Source organism: Panulirus ornatus, chromosome 6, assembly GCF_036320965.1.
Source record: "Panulirus ornatus isolate Po-2019 chromosome 6, ASM3632096v1, whole genome shotgun sequence".
NCBI classification, from domain to species: domain Eukaryota; kingdom Metazoa; phylum Arthropoda; class Malacostraca; order Decapoda; family Palinuridae; genus Panulirus; species Panulirus ornatus.
The window spans coordinates 31482519-31504964 of NC_092229.1; the positions used below are offsets into that span (position 1 = coordinate 31482519).

General features: G+C 42.4%; 1 protein-coding gene across 1 annotated transcript in view; it reads left to right on the forward strand.

The window, feature by feature from the left end:
* The first annotated feature begins 664 nt into the window (after positions 1–664).
* LOC139748897 (S1 RNA-binding domain-containing protein 1-like) overlaps positions 665–22446 on the forward strand; it is a 714827-nt gene continuing 693045 nt past the window's right edge. The window contains exons 1-2 of the mRNA XM_071662261.1: positions 665–736; positions 1018–1125. Of these exons, the coding sequence (XP_071518362.1) occupies positions 665–736; positions 1018–1125 (180 nt within the window). The remainder of the gene's footprint in view (positions 737–1017; positions 1126–22446) is intronic.

A 22446-nucleotide genomic window follows, 5' to 3' on the forward strand; every position in this document is an offset into this window, starting at 1 on the left:
AAAAACATCCAACAAACTAGTTATGTGGTAAGCAGTACTCACTAGCCCTGTCATCATGTCAAAATCTTTATGTAGGTGCATAGGTAAGTACACCAAGAGGCAATTAGACATCCCACCACCTGCCCCTTCCATAATATTTACATTCATAAGTTTTTCTTTCATATGCTTATAAGTTCATACATAATTCAGTAATTCCTGCTCACTATCAAGCTTTCACTCACATATATTTATGTACACTACATCCCATTTTGTTAAGATGGTATTCCTTAATCAGCAGTTTTTCAGGACACAACTTCAAAGCTGTTCACCTTTTTCATTCACTCAGGTACCCCATGCCCCCCACCCCAATTATAACTTCAAATGACACAGCACCCACTCTTGCACTCAGATCACCCATCAAGAATACTGAAACCTTCTCATCAGTATTGCTGAGACACACAAAGTTAGCTCTCAAAAAACACTTTCCTCTTCTTCACTCCAGTCACTACCAGGTACATAAATGCTAACATTCACTGACTTCTCATAATCCATTTCATTTTCATGCATCTTTTCTGTAAATTCTTTCACACATTCGCACAACTCCTCCTTCATCTGAAGTGCAACCCTGTCCTTAGCTTTCACCCTCACACTAACCCCAGACTTAACCTTTAGAATTTTCCACACCATGCTCTTACTTCCTCTTGAGCTGAACTTCACTCAGAGCCATAACATCCAAGTTCCTTCAGTCATAATTACTGCATGTCCCTCCTTCTCACCATGGTTACATCCACGAATATTCAGACACTCCAGTATAAATGCTCCTTGCTGGGCTCCTTTTATTTCAACTTTTAGAAATTCCAGTCCCCTGCCATCACTCCTTTCAGTCTTTTTCTGTGACATGTACGGAATATTGGGGTAGTACACTTTCTCCCTTAACATATGTTATTGTTTATGATATACTGATTACCTAGATTTCCTTTTTAAGTATATCATCTAATATTTGTGGCTTTATGTTTAAAGTTCATATTTTATCTTCAGACTGCAGCCTATAAGGGTAGTGGGAAACGCACCTATGCTGAGCGGGCAAGAGAACTTGGACTGGAACCTGCAGCTTTAGATGTTATGCAGGGAACTCAAAATAAGTTTGTAAGTACTGTTCTCTGGCAAAGAATTATTAACAGGTCTAGAATGTGATATTCAACAAAATTTATTATTTGATGATGCAAGTGCCACAGCTAACCATTTTCTTGTGTTTTTTATGACATGTAGGAGACATTTCATTTAGTACCCTTGTAATAAATTTAATAGTTTCATGCAGTTATTGAATTTTAACATTTGTAATTGATAATGGAGTTTGATTTAGGAATGTCATTATCAGTTTTTATGATCCATAACTTTTGTTTTATTCCATGTTGATAGATTATCTTTTTTTGTAATTACCATTTAGAAGAGCAAAACATCAAATGGCTGAGAGAAAGCTGATTTAGGTTGGATTACATGGAAAGAAGAAAAAGATTGAAACATCTTTACTACGCAATCTTTAGCCTTCCATAAATTGCCATATGTTGTAATTACATACTACAACATACTTGGGCATTTGAGATCATGTGATATTTCTAAAGAGACTCTTAGTTCTGCACAGTACTAGTACTGAGGAAGTTTAAATTTTTAGGCTCTGGTTTCTACAGTCCAGATCTGACAGTCTTCAGACAATTTCAGAAGATTCCAACCTTCTTGTATCACCTCATTTTTTTTTTTTATACTTTGTCGCTGTCTCCCGCGTTTGCGAGGTAGCGCAAGGAAACAGACGAAAGAAATGGCCCAACCCCCCCCCCCATACACATGTACATACACACGTCCACACACGCAAATATACATACCTACACAGCTTTCCATGGTTTACCCCAGACGCTTCACATGCCTTGATTCAATCCACTGACAGCACGTCAACCCCTGTATACCACATCGCTCCAATTCACTCTATTCCTTGCCCTCCTTTCACCCTCCTGCATGTTCAGGCCCCGATTACACAAAATCTTTTTCACTCCATCTTTCCACCTCCAATTTGGTCTCCCTCTTCTCCTCGTTCCCTCCACCTCCGACACATATATCCTCTTGGTCAATCTTTCCTCACTCATTCTCTCCATGTGCCCAAACCATTTCAAAACACCCTCTTCTGCTCTCTCAACCACGCTCTTTTTATTTCCACACATCTCTCTTACCCTTACGTTACTTACTCGATCAAACCACCTCACACCACACATTTTCCTCAAACATCTCATTTCCAGCACGTCCATCCTCCTGCGCACAACTCTATCCATAGCCCACGCCTCGCAACCATACAACATTGTTGGAACCACTATTCCTTCAAACATACCCATTTTTGCTTTCCGAGATAATGTTCTCGACTTCCACACATTTTTCAAGGCTCCCAAAATTTTCGCCCCCTCCCCCACCCTATGATCCACTTCCGCTTCCATGGTTCCATCCGCTGACAGATCCACTCCCAGATATCTAAAACACTTCACTTCCTCCAGTTTTTCTCCATTCAAACTCACCTCCCAATTGACTTGACCCTCAACCCTACTGTACCTAATAACCTTGCTCTTATTCACATTTACTCTTAACTTCCTTCTTCCACACACTTTACCAAACTCAGTCACCAGCTTCTGCAGTTTCTCACATGAATCAGCCACCAGCGCTGTATCATCAGCGAACAACAACTGACTCACTTCCCAAGCTCTCTCATCCCCAACAGACTTCATACTTGCCCCTCTTTCCAGGACTCTTGCATTTACCTCCCTAACAACCCCATCCATAAACAAATTAAACAACCATGGAGACATCACACACCCCTGCCGCAAACCTACATTCACTGAGAACCAATCACTTTCCTCTCTTCCTACACGTACACATGCCTTACATCCTCGATAAAAACTTTTCACTGCTTCTAACAACTTGCCTCCCACACCATATATTCTTAATACCTTCCACAGAGCATCTCTATCAACTCTATCATATGCCTTCTCCAGATCCATAAATGCTACATACAAATCCATTTGCTTTTCTAAGTATTTCTCACATACATTCTTCAAAGCAAACACCTGATCCACACATCCTCTACCACTTCTGAAACCGCACTGCTCTTCCCCAATCTGATGCTCTGTACATGCCTTCACCCTCTCAATCAATACCCTCCCATATAATTTACCAGGAATACTCAACAAACTTATACCTCTGTAATTTGAGCACTCACTCTTATCCCCTTTGCCTTTGTACAATGGCACTATGCACGCATTCCGCCAATCCTCAGGCACCTCACCATGAGTCATACATACATTAAATAACCTTGCCAACCAGTCAACAATACAGTCACCCCCTTTTTTAATAAATTCCACTGCAGTACCATCCAAACCTGCTGCCTTGCCGGCTTTCATCTTCCGCAAAGCTTTTACTACCTCTTCTCTGTTTACCAAATCATTTTCCCTAACCCTCTCACTTTGCACACCACCTCGACCAAAACACCCTATATCTGCCACTCTGTCATCAGACACATTCAACAAACCTTCAAAATACTCATTCCATCTCCTTCTCCCATCACCACTACTTGTTATCACCTCCCCATTTACGCCCTTCACTGAAGTTCCCATTTGCTCCCTTGTCTTACGCACCCTATTTACCTCCTTCCAGAACATCTTTTTATTCTCCCTAAAATTTACTGATAGTCTCTCACCCCAACTCTCATTTGCCCTTTTTTTCACTTCTTGCACCTTTCTCTTGACCTCCTTTACTCATTTACTCATTTACTCATTGACCTCATTTACTTTGTTTTATATATATAGGATAGAAGAGAATGAATACTTCCCACACATTCCCCACGTGTCGTAAAAGGTGACCAAAAGGGACGGGAGCGGGGGCTAGAAATCCTCCTCTCCTTGTATTTTAACTTTTTAAAAGAAGTTGGTGACTGAGTTTGGTAAAGTGTGTGGAAGAAGAAAGTTAAGAGTAAATGTGAATAAGAGCAAGGTTATTAGGTACAGTAGGGTTGAGGGTCAAGTCAATTGGGAGGTGAGTTTGAATGGAGAAAAACTGGAGGAAGTGAAGTGTTTTAGATATCTGGGAGTGGATCTGGCAGCGGATGGAACCATGGAAGCGGAAGTGGATCATAGGGTGGGGGAGGGGGCGAAAATTCTGGGGGCCTTGAAGAATGTGTGGAAGTCGAGAAAATTATCTCAGAAAGCAAAAATGGGTATGTTTGAAGGAATAGTGGTTCCAACAATGTTGTATGGTTGCGAGGCGTGGGCTATGGATAGAGTTGTGCGCAGGAGGATGGATGTGCTGGAAATGAGATGTTTGAGGACAATGTGTGGTGTGAGGTGGTTTGATCGAGTGAGTAACGTAAAGGTAAGAGAGATGTATGGAAATAAAAAGAGCGTGGTTGAGAGAGCAGAAGAGGGTGTTTTGAAGTGGTTTGGGCACATGGAGAGAATGAGTGAGGAAAGATTGACCAAGAGGATATATATGTCGGAGGTGGAGGGAACGAGGAGAAGAGGGAGACCAAATTGGAGGTGGAAAGATGGAGTGAAAAAGATTTTGTGTGATCGGGGCCTGAACATGCAGGAGGGTGAAAGGAGGGCAAGGAATAGAGTGAATTGGAGCGATGTGGTATACCGGGGTTGACGTGCTGTCAGTGGATTGAATCAAGGCATGTGAAGCGTCTGGGGTAAACCATGGAAAGCTGTGTAGGTATGTATATTTGCGTGTGTGGACGTATGTATATACATGTGTATGGGGGGGGTTGGGCCATTTCTTTCGTCTGTTTCCTTGCGCTACCTCGCAAACGCGGGAGACAGCGACAAAGTATAATAAAAAAAAAATAAAAAAAAAGAAGAAACAGAAGGAGTCATGCAGGGAGTGCTCATGCTCCTCGAAGTCTCAGTTTAGGGCATCTAAATGTGTGTGGATGTAGGAGAGAGAGGTAGTATGTTTGAGGAAAGGAACTTGGATTTTTACCTCTGAGTGAAATGAAGGTCAAGGGTAAGAGTGGTTTGGGAATGTCTTGGGAGTGAAGTCAGGGGTTGGTGAGAGTAGAAGAGCAAAGGGAGGAGTAGCACTACTTCTGAAGCAGGAGTTGTGGGAGTATGTGATAGAGTGCAAGAAAGTAAACTCCAGATTGATATGGGTGAAACTAAAAGTGGATGGAGATAGATGGGTGATTACTGGTGCCTATGCACCTGGTAATGAGAAGAAAGATCATGAGAGGCAGGTGTTTTGGGAGCAGCTGAGTGAGTGTGTTAGTAGCTTTGATGCACAAGACCGGGTTGTAGTGATGGGTGATTTGGATGCAAAGGCGAGGAATGTGGCAGTTGAGGGTATAATTGGTGTACATGGGTTGTTCAGTGCTGTAAATGGAAATGGTGAAGAGCTGTAGGTTTGTGTGCTGAAAAAGGACTGGTGAGTGGGAATACCTGGTTTAAAAAGAGAGATATACATAAGTATATCACGCACCCCTACCGCAAACCGACATTCACTGGGAACCAATCACTTTCCTTTCTTCATACTCGTACACATGTCTTACATCCTCGATAAAAACTTTTCACTGCTTCTAACAACTTGTCTCCCTCACCATATACTCTTAATGCCTTCCACAGAGCATCTCTATCAGTTCTATGATATGTCCTCTCCAGTTCCATAAATGCTACATACAAATCCATTTGTTTTTCTAAGTATTTCTAAGTATACATTTTTCAAAGCAAACACCTGAACCACACACCCTCTACCACTTCTGAGACCACACTGCTCTTCCCCAATCTGATGCTCTGTACATTCCCTCACCCTCTCAATCAATACCCTCCCATATAATTTCCCAGGAATATTCGACAAGTTTATACCTCTGTAATTTGAATACTCACCTTTATCCCCTTTGCCTTCATACAATGGCACTATGCTTGCATTCTGCCAATCCTCAGGCACGTCACCATAAACCATACATACATTGAATATCCTCACCAATCAGTCAACAACACAGTCACCCCCTTTTTCAATAAATTCCACTGCAGTACCATCCAAATCTGCCACCTTGCCAGCTTTCATCTTCCACAAAGCTTTCACTACCTCTTCTCTGTTTACCAAACCATTCTCCCTAACCCTCTCACTTTGCACACCACTTCAACCAAAATGCCTTATATCTGCCACTCGTATCATTTAACACATTCAACAAACCTTCAGAATACTCACTCCATCTCCTCACATCACTTCTACTTAGTACCTCCCCATTAGCCCCTTTTACTGATGTTCCCATTTGTTCTGTTGTCTTACGCATTTTATTTACCTCCTTCGAAAACATCTTTTTATTCTCCCTAAGATTTAATGATACTCTCTCACCCCAACTCTCATTTGTCCTCTTTTTCACCTCTCGTTTGATTTGTTTATGGATGGGGTTGTTAGGGAGGTGAATGCAAGAGTTTTGGAGAGAGGGGCAAGTATGCAGTCTGTTTTGGATGAGAAAGCTTGGGAGTCAGTTGTTGTTCGCTGATGATACAGGGCTGGTGGCTGATTTGGGTGAAAAACTGCAGAAGCTGGTGACAGAGTTTGGTAAAGTGTGTGAAAGAAGAAAGCTGAGAGTAAATGTGAATAAGAGTAAGGTTATTAGGTACCGTGGCGTTGAGGGACAAGTCAATTGGGAGGTGAGTTTCAGTGGAGAAAACTGGAGGAAGTGAAGTGTTTTAGATATTTGGGAGTGGATTTGGCAGCATATGGAACCAAGGAAGCAGAAGTGAGTCACAGAATGGGGGAGGGGGCAAAGGTTCTGGGAGTGTTGAAGAATGTGTGGAAGGCAAGAACCTTATCTCGGAAAGCAAAAATGGGTATGTTTGAAGAAAAAGTGGGTCCAACAATGTTAAATGGTTTCAAGGTGTGGGCTATAGATAGAGTTGTTGGAGGAGGGTGGATGTGTTGGAAATGAGATGTTTGAGGACAATATGTGGTGTGAGGTGGTTTGATTGAGTAAGTAATGAAAGGGTAAGAGAGATGTGTGGTAATAAAAAGAGTGTGGTTAGGAGAGTAGAAGAGGGTGTATTGAAATGGTTTGGTCACATGGAGAGAATGAGTGAGGAAAGATTGACAGAGGATATATACATCAGAGGTACAGGGAACGAGCAGTGGGAGACCAAATTGGAGGTGGAAGGATGGAGTGAAAAAGAATTTTAGCGATTGGGGCCTAAACATGCAGGAGGGGGAAAGGCGTGCAAGGAATAGAGTGATTTGGAACAATGTGGTATACCAGAGTTGATGTGCTATCAATGGATTTATCCAGGGCATTTGAAGTGTCTGGGGTAAACAATGGAAAGTTTTGTGGGGCCTAGATGTGGAAAGGGAGCTGTGGTTTTGGTGCATTACACATGACAGCTAGGGACTGAGTGTGAACGAATGTGGCCTTTGTTGCTTTTTCTTAGTGCTACCTTGTGTGCATGCGGGAGAAGGGGGATGCCATTTCATGTGTGGTGTGGTGGAGATAGGAATGGCTGAGGGCAGCAAGTATGATTATGTACATGTGTATATATGTATTTGTCTGTGCATGTATATGTATGTATACATTGAAATGTATATATTGTATATTATACTTTGTCGCAGTGTCCCGTGTTAGTGAGGTAGCGCAAGGAAACAGACGGAAGAATGGCCCAACTCGCCCACATACACATGTATATACATGCAAGTCCACACATGCATATATACATACCTATACATTTTAACATATACATATATATACACATACACAGACTTATACATATATACACATGTACATAATTCATACTTGCTGCCTTTATTCATTCTCGCTGCCACCCCGCCACACATGAAATGATAACCCCTTCCCTCCACACATGCGAGAGGTAATGCCAGAAAAAAGAAAACAAAGGCCACATTTGTTCACACTCAGTCTCCAGCTGTTATGTGTAATGCACCAAAACCACAGCTCCCTTTCCACATCCAGCCCCACAAAACTTTCCATGGTTTACTGCAGATGCTTCACATGCCCTGGTTCAATCCATTGACAGCACGTTGACCCCGGTATACCACATCATTCAATTTACTCAATTCCTTGTATGCCTTTCATCCTCTTGCATGTTCAGGCTTCGATCGTTCAAAATCTTTTCACTCCATCCTTCCACCTCCAATTTGGTCTCCCACTTCTCCTCGTTCCCTCTACCTCTGACACATATATCCTCTGTCAATCTTTCCTCACTCATTCTCTCCATGTGACCAAACCATTTCAGTACACTCTCTTCTGCTCTCTCAACCACACTGTTTTTATTACCACACATCTCTCTTAACCTTTCATTACTTACTCAATCAAACCACATCACACCACATATTGTCCTTAGACATCTCATTTCCAACACATCCACCCTCCTCTGCACAACCCTATCTATAACCCATGCCTCGCAACCATATAACATTGTTGGAACAACTATTCCTTCAAACACAACAATTTTTGCTTTCTGAGATAATGTTCGTGCCTTTCACACATTTTTCAATGCTCTTAGAACTTTTGCCCCCTCCCCCACCCTGTGACTCACTTCCGCTTCCATGTTTCCATTCGCTGCCAAATCCACTCCCAGACATCTAAAACACTTCACTTCCAGTTTTTCACCATTCAAACTTACCTCCCAATTGACTCGTCCCTCAACCGTACTGTACCTAATAACCTTGCTTTTATTCACATTTACTCTCAGCTTCTTCTTTCACACACCTTACTAAACTCTGTCATCATACCTACACATTGAAATGTATAGGTGTGTATATGTGCCTGTGTGGGGGTGTATGTATATACATGTTTATGTGGGTGGGTTGGGCCATTCTTTCGTCTGTTTCCTTGTACTACCTCGCTAACGAGGGAGACAGCGACAAAGTATGATAGATAAATAATACATAAGTATACGTATGTAAGTAGGACAGATGGCCAGAGTGTGTTATTGGATTACATGTAAATTGATAGGCGCGTGAAAAAGAGACTCTTGAATGTTAATGTGCTAAGAGGGGCAACTGAAGGGATTTCTGAACATTATCTTGTGGAGACAAAAGTGAAGATATGTAGAGGTTTGTAGGAAAGAAAAGAGAATGTTGGGGTGATGAGAGTAAGTGAGCTTGGAAAGGAGACATGTGAGGAAGTACCTGGAGAAATTGAGTGCAGAATGGAAAAAGGTGAGAGCAGATGACAAGGGGAGTGGTAGAGGAATGGGATATATTTAGGGGACCAGTGATCTTGTGCACAAAAGTTGCCTGTGGCATGAAAATGTGGGAGGTGGGGAGTTAAGAAATGGTAGTGAGTGGTGGGATGGAGAAGTAAGATTGTTAGTAAAAGAGAAGGGAGAGGCATTTGGACGACTTTTGCAGGGAGGTAGTGTGAATGACTGGGAGATGTATAAAAGAAAGAGGCAAGAGGTCAAGGGAAAAGTGCAAGAGGTGAAAAAGAGGGCAAATGAGAGGTGGATTGAGAGTATTATTAAATTTTAAGGAGAGTAAAAAGATGTTTTGGAAGGAGGTAAATAAAGTGTGTAAGACACAAGAACAGATAGGGACCAACAGTGAAGGGGGCAAATAGGGAGGTAATAACAATTAGTGATGAAGTGAGAGGGAGATGGAATGAGTGTTTTAAAGGTTTGTTGAATGTGTTTGATGATAGAGTGGCAAATGTAGCGTGTTTTGATTGAGGTGGGGTGCGAAGTGTGTGGGTCTAGGAGAATGATTTGGTAAACAGAGAAGAGGTAGTGAAAGCTTTGTGGAAGATGAAAGCCGGCAAGGTGGCAGGTTTGGATGGTATTGCAGTGGAATTGATTAAAAAGGGGGTGACTGTATTGTTGACTGGTTGATGAGAATATTCAGTGTATCTATGGTTCATGGTAAAGTGCCTGAGGATTGGCATAATGCATCCATAGTGCCACTGTACAAAGGCAAAGGGGATAAAGGTGAGTGTTCAAATTACAGAGGTATAAGTTTGTTGAGTATTCCTGGGAAATTATATGGGAGGGTATTGATTGAGAGGGTGAGGGCATGTACAGAGCATCAGATTGGAGAAGAGCAGTGTGGTTTCAGAAGTGGTAGAGGGATGTGTGGATCAGATATTTGCTTTGAAGAATGTATGTGAGAAATACTTAGAAAAATAGATGGATTTGTATGTAGCATTTATGGATCTAGAGAAGGCATATGATAGAGTTGATAGAGATGCTCTGTGGAAGGTATTAAGCATATATGGTGTGGGAGGTAAGTTGCTAGAAGCAGTGAAAATTTTTTATCGAGGATGTAAGGCATGTTTACATGTAGGAAGAAAGGAAAGTGATTGGTTCTCAGTGAATGTCGGTTTGTGGCAGGAGTGCATGATGTCTCCATGATTGTTTAATTTGTTTATAGATGGGGTTGTTAGTTAGATGAATGCAAGGGTTTTGGAGAGAGGGGTAAGTATGCTGTCTGTTGTGGATGAGGGGGCTTGGGAAGTGAGTGGGCGATCCGACTTGGTCCCAGAAATTCAGAGTTGTGGGAATTTTTGTTCATCAAATGGCACCAATGATTTTGTAATGTCATCAATGGAATTTGGGATTTGACAGTTGTCAGGAAATGCTGATATAAGTTTTAAAGAGAAATGTTGAAAACCAAGAGGGATTTCCAGAATCCAGTTGTTCTTTCTTGATGATACAGCGTTGGTGGTTCATTTGGGTGAGAAATTGCAGAAGTTGGTGACTGAGTTTGATAAAGTGTGTGAAAGAAGAAAACTGAGAGTAAATGTGAATAAGAGCAAGGTTATTAGGTTCAGTAGGGTTGAGGGACAAGTAAATTGGGAGATGACTGTGAATGGATAAAAACTGGCGGAAGTGATGTGCTTTAGATATCTGGAAGTGAATTTAGCAGCGAATGGAAGTATGGAAGCGGAATTAAATCACAGGGTGGTGGAAGGGGCAAAGGTTCTGGGAGCATTGAAGAATGTGTGGTAGGCGAGAACGTTATCCTGGAGAGCAAAAATGGGTATGTTTGAAGGAATAGTGATTCCAACATTGTTATATGGTTGTGAGGCATGGGCTATAGATAGGGTTGTGCAGAGGAGGAGAGATGTGTTGGATATGAGATGTTTGAGGACAATATGTGAGGTGGTTTCATCGAGTAAGTAATGAAAGGGTAAGAGAGGTGTGTGGTAATAAAAAGAGTGTGGTTGAAAGAGAATAGGATGTATTGAAATGTTTTGGTCACGTGGAGAGAATGAGTGAGAAAAGATTGACAAAGAGAATATATGTGTCAGAGGTGGAGGGAACGAGAAATGGGAGACCAAATTGGAGGTGGAAGGATGGAGTGAAAAAGATTTTGAACGATCGGGGCCTGAACATACAGGAGGGTGAAAGGCGTGCAAGGAATGGAGTGAATTGGAACGATGTGGTATACTGGGGTCAAATTACTGTCAATGGATTGAACCTGGGCATGTGAAGCATCTGGGGTAAACCATGAAAAGTTTTGTGGGGCCTGGATGTGGAAAGGGACCTGTGGTTTCGGTGCATTATACATGACAGCTAGAGACTGAGTATGAACGAATGTGGCCTTTGTTGTCTTTTCCTAGTGCTACCTCGCGCACATGCCGGGGGAGGGAGTTGTCATTTCATGTGTGGCGGGATGGCGACGGGAATGAATAAGGGCAGACAGTATGAATTATGTACATCTGTATATTATATGTCTGTGTATGTGTATATATGTATATGTTGAGATGTATAGGTATGTATATGTGCGTGTGTGGATGTGTATGTATATACATGTGTATGTGGGTGGTTTAGGGCATTCTTTTGTCTGTTTCCTTGTTCTACCTTGCTAACGCGGGAAACAGTGACAAAGTATGATAAAATAAATATACCCTGGGGATAGGGGAGAAAAAATACTTCCCATGCATTTCTCTCATGTCGTAAAAGGTGACTAAAGGAGACGGGAGCGGGGGTCTAGAAACCCTCCCCTCCTTGTATTTTAACTTTCCAGAAGGGGAAACAGAAGAAGGAGTCATGTGGGGAGTGCTCATCCTCCTCAAAGGCTCAGATTGGGGTGTCTAAATGTGTGTGGATGTAACCAAGATGAGAAAAAAGGAGAGATAGGTAGTGTGTTTGAGGAAAGGAACCTGGATGTTTTGGCTCTGAGTGAAACGAAGCTCAAGGGTAAAGGGGAAGAGTGGTTTGGGAATGTCTTGGGAGTAAAGTCAGGGGTTAGTGAGAGGACAAGAGTAAGGGAAGGAGTAGCACTACTCCTGAAACAGGAGTGGTGGGAGTATGTGATAGAGTGTAAGAAAGTAAACTCTAGATTGATATGGGTAAAACTGAAAATGGATGGAGAGAGAGGGTTGATTATTGGTGCATATGCACCTGGGCATGAGAAGAAAGATCATGAGAGGCAAGTGTTTTGGGAGCAGCTGAATGAGTGTGTTAGTGGTTTAGATGACCAAGACCGGGTTATAGTGATGGGTGATTTGAATGCAAAGGTGAGTAATATGGCAGTTGAAGGAATAATTGGTATACATAGGGTGTTCAGTGTTGTAAATGGAAATGGTGAAGAGCTTGTAGATTTATGTGCTGAAAAAGGACTGGTGATTGGGAATACCTGGTTTAAAAAGCGAGATATACATAAGTATACGTATGTAAGTAGGAGAGATGGCCAGAGAGCTTTATTGGATTATGTGTTAATTGATAGGCTTGCAAAAGAGAGACTTTTGGATGTTAATGTGCTGAGAGGTGCAACTGGAGGGATGTCTGATCATTATCTTGTGGAGGCAAAGGTGAAGATTTGTAGGGGTTTTCAGAAAAGAAGAGAGAATGTTGGGGTGAAGAGAATGGTGAGAGTGAGTGAGCTTAGGAAGGAGACTTGTGTGAGGAAGTACCAGGAGAGACAGTACAGAATGGGAAAAGGTGAGAACAAAGGAGGTAAGGGGAGTGGGGGAGGAATGGGATGCATTTAGGGAAGCAGTGATGGCTTGCGCAAAAGATGCTTGTGGCATGAGAAGCATGGGAGGTGGGCAGATTAGAAAGGGTAGTGAGTGGTGGGATGAAGAAGTAAGATTATTAGTGAAAGAGAAGAGAGAGGCATTTGGAGGATTTTTGCAGGGAAATAATGCAAATGAGTGGGAGATATATAAAATAAAGAGGCAGGAGGTCAAGAGAAAGGTGCAAGAGGTGAAAAAGAGGGCAAATGAGAGATGGGGTGAGAGAGTATCATTAAAGAATAAAAAGATGTTTTGGAAGGAGGTAAATAAAGTGCGTAAGACAGGGGAACAAATGGGAACATCAGTGAAGGGGGCTGGTGGGGAGGTGATAACAAGTAGTGGTGATGTGAGAAGGAAGTGGAGTGAGTATTTTGAAGGTTTGTTGAATGTGTTTGATGATAGAGTGGCAGATATAGGGTGTTTTGGTCGAGGTGGTATGCGGAGTGAGAAGGTTGGGGAGAATGATTTGGTAAACGGAGAAGAGGTAGTGGAAGCTTTGCAGAAGATGAAAGCCGGCAAGGCGGCGGGTTTGGATGGTATTGCAGTGGAATTTATAAAAAAAGGGTGTGACTGTATTGTTGACTGGTTGGTAAGGTTATTTAATGTATGTATGACTCATGGTGAGCTGCCTGAGGATTGGCGGATTGCTTGCATAATGCCATTGTACAAAGGCAAAGGGGACAAAGGTGAGTGCTCAAATTACAGAGGTATAAGTTTGTTGAGTATTCCTGGTAAATTATATGGGAGGGTATTGATTGAGAGGGTGAAGGCATGTTCAGAGCATCAGATTGGGGAAGAGGAGTGTGGTTTCAGAAGTGGTAGAGGATGTGTGGATCAGGTGTTTGCTTTGAGGAATGTATGTGAGAAATACTTAGAAAAGCAGATGGATTTGAATGTAGCATTTATGGATCTGGAGAAGGCATATGATAGAGTTGATAGAGATGCTCTGTGGAAGGTATTAAGAATATATGGTGTGGGAGGCAAGTTGTTAGAAGCAGTGAAAAGTTTTTATCGAGGATGTAAGTCATGTGTACATGTAGGAAGAGAGGAAAGTGATCGGTTCTCAGTGAATGTAGGTTTGCGGCAAGGGTGTGGGATGTCTCCATGGTTGTTTAATTTGTTTATGGATGGGGTTGTTAGGGAGGTGAATGCAAGAGTTTTGGAAAGAGGGGCAAGTATGCAGTCTGTTGTGGATGAGAGAGCTTGGGAAGTGAGTCAGTTGTTGTTCGCTGATGATACAGCGCTGGTGGCTGATTCATGTGAGAAACTGCAGAAGCTGGTGACTGAGTTTGGTAAAGTGTGTGAAAGAAAGTTGAGAGTAAATGTGAGTGAGAGCAAGGTTATTAGGTACAGTAGGGTTGAGGGTCAAGTCAATTGGGAGGTAAGTTTGAATGGAGAAAAACTGGAGGAAGTAAAGTGTTTTAGATGTCTGGGAGTGGATTTGGCAGCACATGGAACCATGGTAGCAGAAGTGAGTCTAGGGTGGGGGAGGGGGCGAAAATTCTGGGAGCCTTGAAGAATGTTTGGAAGTCGAGAACATTATCTCGGAAAGCAAAAATGGGTATGTTTGAATGAATGGTGTTCCAACAATGCTGTATGGTTGCAAGGCGTGGGCTATGGATAGAGTTGTGCGCAGGAGGATGGATGTGCTGGAAATGAGATGTTTGAGGACAATATGTGGTGTGAGGTGGTTTGATCGAGTAAGTAATAATAGGGTAAGAGAGATGTGTGGTAATAAAAAGAGTGTGGTTGAAAGAGCAGAAGAGGGTGTTTTGAAATGGTTTGGTCACATGGAGAGAATGAGTGAGGAAAGATTGACCAAGAGGATATATGTGTCAGAGGTGGAGGGAGCGAGGAGAAGTGGGAGACCAAATTGGAGGTGGAAAGATGGAGTGAAAAAGATTTTGAGTGATCGGGGCCTGAACATGCAGGAGGGTGAAAGGCGTGCAAGGAATAGAGTGAATTGGAACGATGTGGTATACTGGGGTCGACGTGCTGTCAATGGATTGAACCAGTGCATGTGAAGCGTCTGGGGTAAACCATGGAAAGTTGTGTGGGGCCTGGATGTGGAAAGGGAGCTGTGGTTTCGGTGTATTATTTCATGACAGCAAGAGACTGAGTGTGAACGAATGCGGCGTTTGTTGTCTTTTCCTAGCACTACCTGAGGGGGAAGGGGGTTGTTATTTCATGTGTGGTGAGGTGGCGATGGGAATGAATAAAGGCAGACAGTATGAATTATGTACATGTGTATATATGTATATATCTGTGTTTGTATATATATGTATACGTTGAGATGTTTTTTTTTTTTTTTTTTTTTTCATACTTTTTCGCCATTTCCCGCGATAGCGAGGTAGCGTTAAGAACAGAGGACTGGGCCTCTGAGGGAGTATCCTCACCTGGCCTCCTTCTCCGTTCCTTCTTTTGGAAAATTAAAAAAAAAAAACGAGAGGGGAGGATTTCCAGCCCCCTGCTCCCTCCCCTTTTAGTCGCCTTCTACGACACGCAGGGAATACGTGGGAAGTATTCTTTCTCCCCTATCCCCAGGTATGTATATTTGCATGTATAGGTATGTGCGTGTGTGGACGTGTAAGTATATACATGTGTATGTGGGTAGGTTGGTCCATTCTTTCGTCTGTTTCTTGCGCTACTTTGTCGCTGTCTCCCGCGTTATCGAGATAGTGCAAGGAAACTGATGAAAGAATTGCCCAACCCACCCACATACACATGTATATGCATACATGTCCACACACAGCACATATACATACCTCTACATTTCAACGTATTCATATATATACATACACAGACATAAATATATATACACATGTACATAATTTATACTTGCTGCCTTTGTTCATTCCCGTTGCCACCCAGCCAGACATGAAATGACAACCCCCTCCCCCCCGCATGCACGCGAGGTAGTACTAGGAAAAGAAAACAAAGGCCACATTCATTCACAAACAGTCTCTAGCTGTCATGTATAATGCACCGAAACCACAGTTCCCTTTCCACATTCAGGCCCCACAAAACTTTCCTTGGTTTACAGCAGACGCTTCACATGCCCTGGTTCAATCCATTAACAGAACGTCGGCCCCAGTATACCACATCGTTCCAATTCTCTCTCTTCCTTGCACGCCTTTCACCATCCTTCATGTTCAGGCCCCGATCGATTAAAATCTTTTTCACTCCATCTTTCCACTTCCAATTTGGTCTCCCGCTTCCCATTCCCTCCACCTCTGACACATATATCCTCTTTGTCAATCTTTCCTCACTCATTCTCTCCATGTGCCCAAACCATTTTAAAACACCCTCTTCTGCTCTCTCAACCACGCTCTTTTTATTTCCACACATCTCTCTTACCCTTTCATTACTTACTCGATCAAACCACCTCACACCACATACTGTCCTCAAACATCTCATTTCCAACACATTCCCCCCCCTCCGCACAACTCTGTCTATAGCCCACGCCTCGCAACCATATAACATTGTTGGAACACATTCCTTCAAACATACCCATTTTTGCTTTCTGAGATAATGTTCTCACCTTCCACACATTTTTCAACACTCCCAGATTTTTCTCCCCCTCCCCCACCCTGTGACTCACTTCTGCTTCCATGGTTCCATCCTTTGCCAAATCCACTCCCAGATATCTAAAATACTTCACTTCCTCCAGTTTTTCTCCATTCAAACTTACCTCCCAGTTGACTTGTCCCTTAACCCTAATGTACTTAAACACCTTGCTCTTATTCACATTTACTCTCAGCTTTCTACTTTCACACACTTTTCCCAACTCAGTCACCAGCTTCTGCAGTTTCTCACCAGAATCAGGCACCAGCACTGTATCATCAGCGAACAACAACTGACTCACTTCCCAAGCCCTTTCATCCACAACAGACTGCATACTTGCCCCTTTCTCCAAAACTCTTGCATTCACCTCCCTAACAACCCCATCCATAAGTAAATTAAACAACAATGAAGACATCACGCACCCCTGCTGCAGACCAACATTCACTGAGAACCAATCACTTTCCTCTCTTCCTACTCGTACACATGCCTTATATCCTCGATAAAAACTTTTCACTGCTTCTAGCAACTTGCCCCCCACACCATATATTCTTAATGCCTTCCACAGAGCATATCTATCAACTCTATCATATGCCTTCTCCAGATCCATAAATGCTACATACAAATCCATTTGCTTTTCTAAGTATTTCTCACATACATTCTTCAAAGCAAACACCTGATCCACACATCCTCTACCACTTCTGAAACCACACTGCTCTTCCCCAATCTGATGCTCTGTACATACTTTCACCCTCTCAATCAATTGCGTCCCATATAATTTCCCAGGAATACTCAACAAACTTATACCTCTGTAATTTGAGCACTCACCTTTATCCCCTTTTCCTTTGTACAATGGCACTATGCATGCATTCTGTCAATCCTCAGGCACCTCACCATGAGTCATACATACATTAAAAATCCTTACCTACCAGTCAACAACAGTCACCCTCCTTTTTAAAGAAATTCCACTGCAATACCATCCAAACCCGCTGCCTTGCCGTCTTTTATCTTCTGCAAAGCTTTTACTATTTCTTCTCTGTTTACCAAATCATTCTCTCTAACCCTCTCATTTTGCACACCACCTCGACCAAAACACCCTATATCTGCCATTCTATCATCTAATACATTCAACAAATCTTCAAAATACTCACTCCATCTCCTTCTCACATCACCACTACTTGTTATTACCTCCCATTTTGCACCCTTCACCAATGTTCCCATTTGTTCTCTTGTCTTACGCACTTTGTTTACCTCTTTCCAAAACATCTTTTTTTTCTCCCTAATATTTAATGATACTCCTTCACCCCAACTCTCATTTGCCCTCTTTTTCACCTCTTGCACCTTTCTCTTGACCACCTGCCTCTTTCTTTTATACATCTTCCGGTCATTTAAACTATTTCCCTGCGAAACTCATCCAAATGCCTCTCTCTTCTCTTTCACTAATAATCTTACCTCTTCATCCCACTACTCACTACCCTTTCTAATCTGCCCACCTCCCACGCTTCCCATGCTACAACTATCTTCTGCACAAGCCATCACTGCTTCCTTAAATACATCCTATTCCTCCCCAACTCTCCTTACGTCCTTGGAGTGGATTTGTATGTAGCATTTATGGATCTGGAGAAAGCATATGTTAGAGTTGATAGAGATGCTATGTGGAAGGACTTGAGAATGTATGGTTTGGGAGGTAAGCTGCTAGAAGCAGTGAAGTTTCTTATGTTTCCTGGTGCTTCCTCACTGATGCAGAAAACAGCAATCAAGTATAATGAAAATGATAATAATGATGATAACGGGAGAAAGAATACTTTCACGCATTCCTAACGTGTTGTAGAAGGCGACTAAAGGGGACGGGAGCGGGGGGCTAGAAACCCTCCCCTCCTTGTATTCTAACTTTCTAGAAGGGGAAACAGGAGTCATGCAAGGAGTGCTCATCCTCCTCGAAGGATCAGATTGGGCTATCTAAATGTGTGTGGATGTAACCAAGATGAGAAAAAATGGAGATATAGGTAGTATGTTTGAGGAAAGGAACCTGGATGTTTTGGCTCTGAGTGAAACGAAGCTCAGGGGTAAATGGGAAGAGTTGTTTGGGAATGTTTTGAAAGTAAAGTCAGGGATTGGTTTTTGTCCATTCAAAGTTACCTCCCAATTGACTTGTCCCTCAACCCAACTGTACCTAATAACCTTGCTCTTATTCACATTTACTCTCAGCTTTCGTCTTTCACACACTTTACCAAACTCAGTTACCAGCTTCTGCAGTTTCTCACCCGAATCAGCCACCAGCACTGTATCATCAGCGAACAACAACTGAATCATTTCCCAAGCTCTCTCATTCACAACAGACTGCATACTTGCCCCTCTTTCCAAAACTCTTGCATTCACCTCCCTAACAACCCCATCCATAAACAAATTAAACAACCATGGAGACATCACACACCCCTGCTGCAAACCTACATTCACTGAGAACCAATCACTTTCCTCTCTTCCTAAACATACACATGCCTTACATCCTCGATAAAAACTTTTCACTGCTTCTAACAACTTGCCTTCCACACCATATATTCTTAATACCTTCCACAGGGCATCTCTATCAACTCTATCATATGCCTTCTTAAAATCCGTAAATGCTACATACAAATTCATTTGCTTTTCTAAGTATTTCTCACATACATTCTTCAAAGCAAACACCTGATCCACACATCCTCTACCACTGCTGAAACCACACTGCTCTTCCCCAATTTGATGCTCTGTACATGCCTTTACCCTCTCAATCAATACCCTCCCATATAATTTCCCAGGAATACTCAACAAACTTATACCTCTGTAATTTGAGCACTCACTTTTATCCCCTGTGCCTTTGTATAATGGCACTATGCAAGCATTCCGCCAATCCTCAGGCACCTCACCATGAGTCATATATACATTAAATAACCTTACCAACCAGTCAACAATACAGTCACCCCCTTTTTTAATAGATTCCACTGCAATACCATCCAAACCCGCTGCCTTGCCAGCTTTCATCTTCTGCAAAGCTTTTACTACCTGTTCTCTGTTTACCAAATCATTCTCCTTAACCCTCTCACTTTGCACACCACCTCGACCAAAACACCCTATATCTGCCACTCTATCATCAAACACATTAAATAAACCTTCAAAATACTCACTCCATCTCCATCTTACTTCACCACTACTTGTTATCACCTTCCTATTAGTCCCCTTCACTGAAGTTCCCATTTGTTCCCTTGTCTTACTCACTTTATTTACCTCCTCCCAAAACATCTTTTTATTCTCCCCAACTCTCATTTGCCCTCTTTTTCACCTCTTGCACCTTTCTCTTGACCTCCTGCCTCTTTCTTTTATACATCTCCCTCTCATTTGCATTTTTTCTCTGCAGAAATTGTCCAAATGCCTCTCTCTTCTCTTTCACTAATAATCTTACTTCTTCATCCCACCACTCACTATCCTTCCTAATCTGTCCTCCTCCCATGCTTCTCATGCCAGAAGCATCTTTTGCGCAAGCCATCACTGCTTCCCTAAATACATCCCATTCCTCCTCCACTCCCCTTACATCCATTGTTCTCACCCTTTTCCATTCTGTACTCAGTCTCTCCTGGTACTTCCTCACACAAGTCTCCTTCCCAAGCTCACTTACTGTCACCACTCTTTTCACCCCAACATTCTCTCTTTTTTTCTGAAAGCCTCTACAAATCTTCACCTTTGCCTCCATAAGATAATGATCAGACATCCCTCCAGTTGCACCTCTTAGCACATTAACATCCAAAGGTCTCTCTCGTGCGCCTATCGCTTAACACGTAATTATCAATAATAATTTTATTATTATTATTGTACTTGATCACCATTTCCTGCATCAGCGAGGTACTGCCAAAAAGCAGAAAAATTCATCGACTCATATACACACATATGTACATACACGTATGTATGCATACTGATACGTATCACCATATGCATATTTTTGTATATTTATTTTGCTTTGTTGCTGTCTCCCGCGTTAGCGAGGTAGTGCAAGGAAACAGATGAAAGAATGGCCCAACCCACCCACATACATATGTATATACATACACGTCCACACACGCAAATATACATACCTATACATCTCAACGTATACATATATATATATATACACACACAGACATATACATATATACACATGTACATAATTCATATTGTCTGACTTTATTCATTCCCTTCGCCACCTCTCCACACATGAAATAACAACCCCTCCCCCCTCATGTGCGCGAGGTAGCGCTAGGAAAAGACAACAAAGGCCCCATTCGTTCACACTCAGTCTCTTGCTGTCATGTAATAATGCACCGAAACCACAGCTCCCTTTCCACATCCAGGCCCCACACAACTTTCCATGGTTTGCCCCAGATGCTTCACATGCCCTGGTTCAATCCATTGACAGCATATTGACCCCGGTATACCACATCGTTCCAATTCACTCTATTCTTTGCACGCCTTTCACCCTCCTTCATGTTCAGGCCCCGATCACTCAAAATCTTTTTCACTCCATCTTTCCACCTCCAATTTGGTCTCCTGCTTCTCTTTAATCCCTCCACCTCCGACACATATATCCTCTTGGTCAATCTTTCCTCACTCATTCTCTCCATGTGACCAAACCATTTCAAAACACCCTCTACTGCTCTCTCAACCACACTCTTCTTATTACCACGCATCTCTCTTACCCTATTATTACTTACTCGATCAAACCACCTCACACCACATATTGTCCTCAAACATCTCATTTCCAGCACATCCACCCTCCTGCAAACAACTCTATCCATAGCCCACGCCATGCAACCATACAACATTGTTGGAACCACAATTCCTTCAAACATACCCATTTTTGCTTTCTGAGATAATGTTCTCGACTTCCACACATATGCATATATACATACATATACAAATACACAGGCATATATAGATGTATACACATGTATGTATTTATTTATGCTTGCTTTCATCCATTCCGGACGCCACCCCGCCCCACAGGAAATAGCATCATCACCCCCTGCTTCATTGAGATAGCAACAAGAAAACACAATAAAAGGCCACATTTGCTCACATTCGCTGTCATGTGTAATGCACCGAAACCACAGTGCCCTATCCACATTCAGGTCCACAGACCTTTCCATGGTTTACCCCAGATGTTTCGCATGTCGTTGCTCAATCTGTTGACAGCACATTGAACCTGGTATACCACATTGTTCCAATTCACTCTATTCCTTGCACGCCTCTCACCCTCCTGCATGTTTAGGTTCAAAATCTTTTTCACTCCATCCTTCCACCTCCAGTTTGGTCTCCAGCTACTCCTTGTTATCTCCAAATCTGACACATATATCCTCTTTGATAATCTTTCCTCTCTGTATGTCCAAACCATTTCAACACACCCCCTTCTGGTCTCTCAACCACACTCTTTTTATTATCACACATCTCTTTTACCCTTTCATTTCTTAATCAAGCCACCTCACACCACATATTGTCCTCAAACATTTGAATTCCAACACATCCACCCTCCTCCGTATAACCAGATCTTTACCCCATGCCTCACAACCTTATAGTATTGTTGGAACTGCTATTCCATCAAACATACCCATTTTTGCTCTCCAAGATAATGTTCTCTCTTTCCACACTTTCTTCATCACTCCCAGAAACTTTGCCCCCTCTCCCACCCTTTTGACTCGCTTCTGCTTCCATGGTTCCATTTGCTGCCAAGTCCACTCCCAGATATATAAAGCACTTCCTCCAATTTTTCTCCATTCACTCCTACATCCCAGTTAACATGTCCCTCAACAATGTTGAACCTAATAACCTTGCTCTTATTCACATTTACACTCAACTTTCTCCTTTTATGCACTTTTCCAAACTCAGTCATGAACTTCATTAGTTTT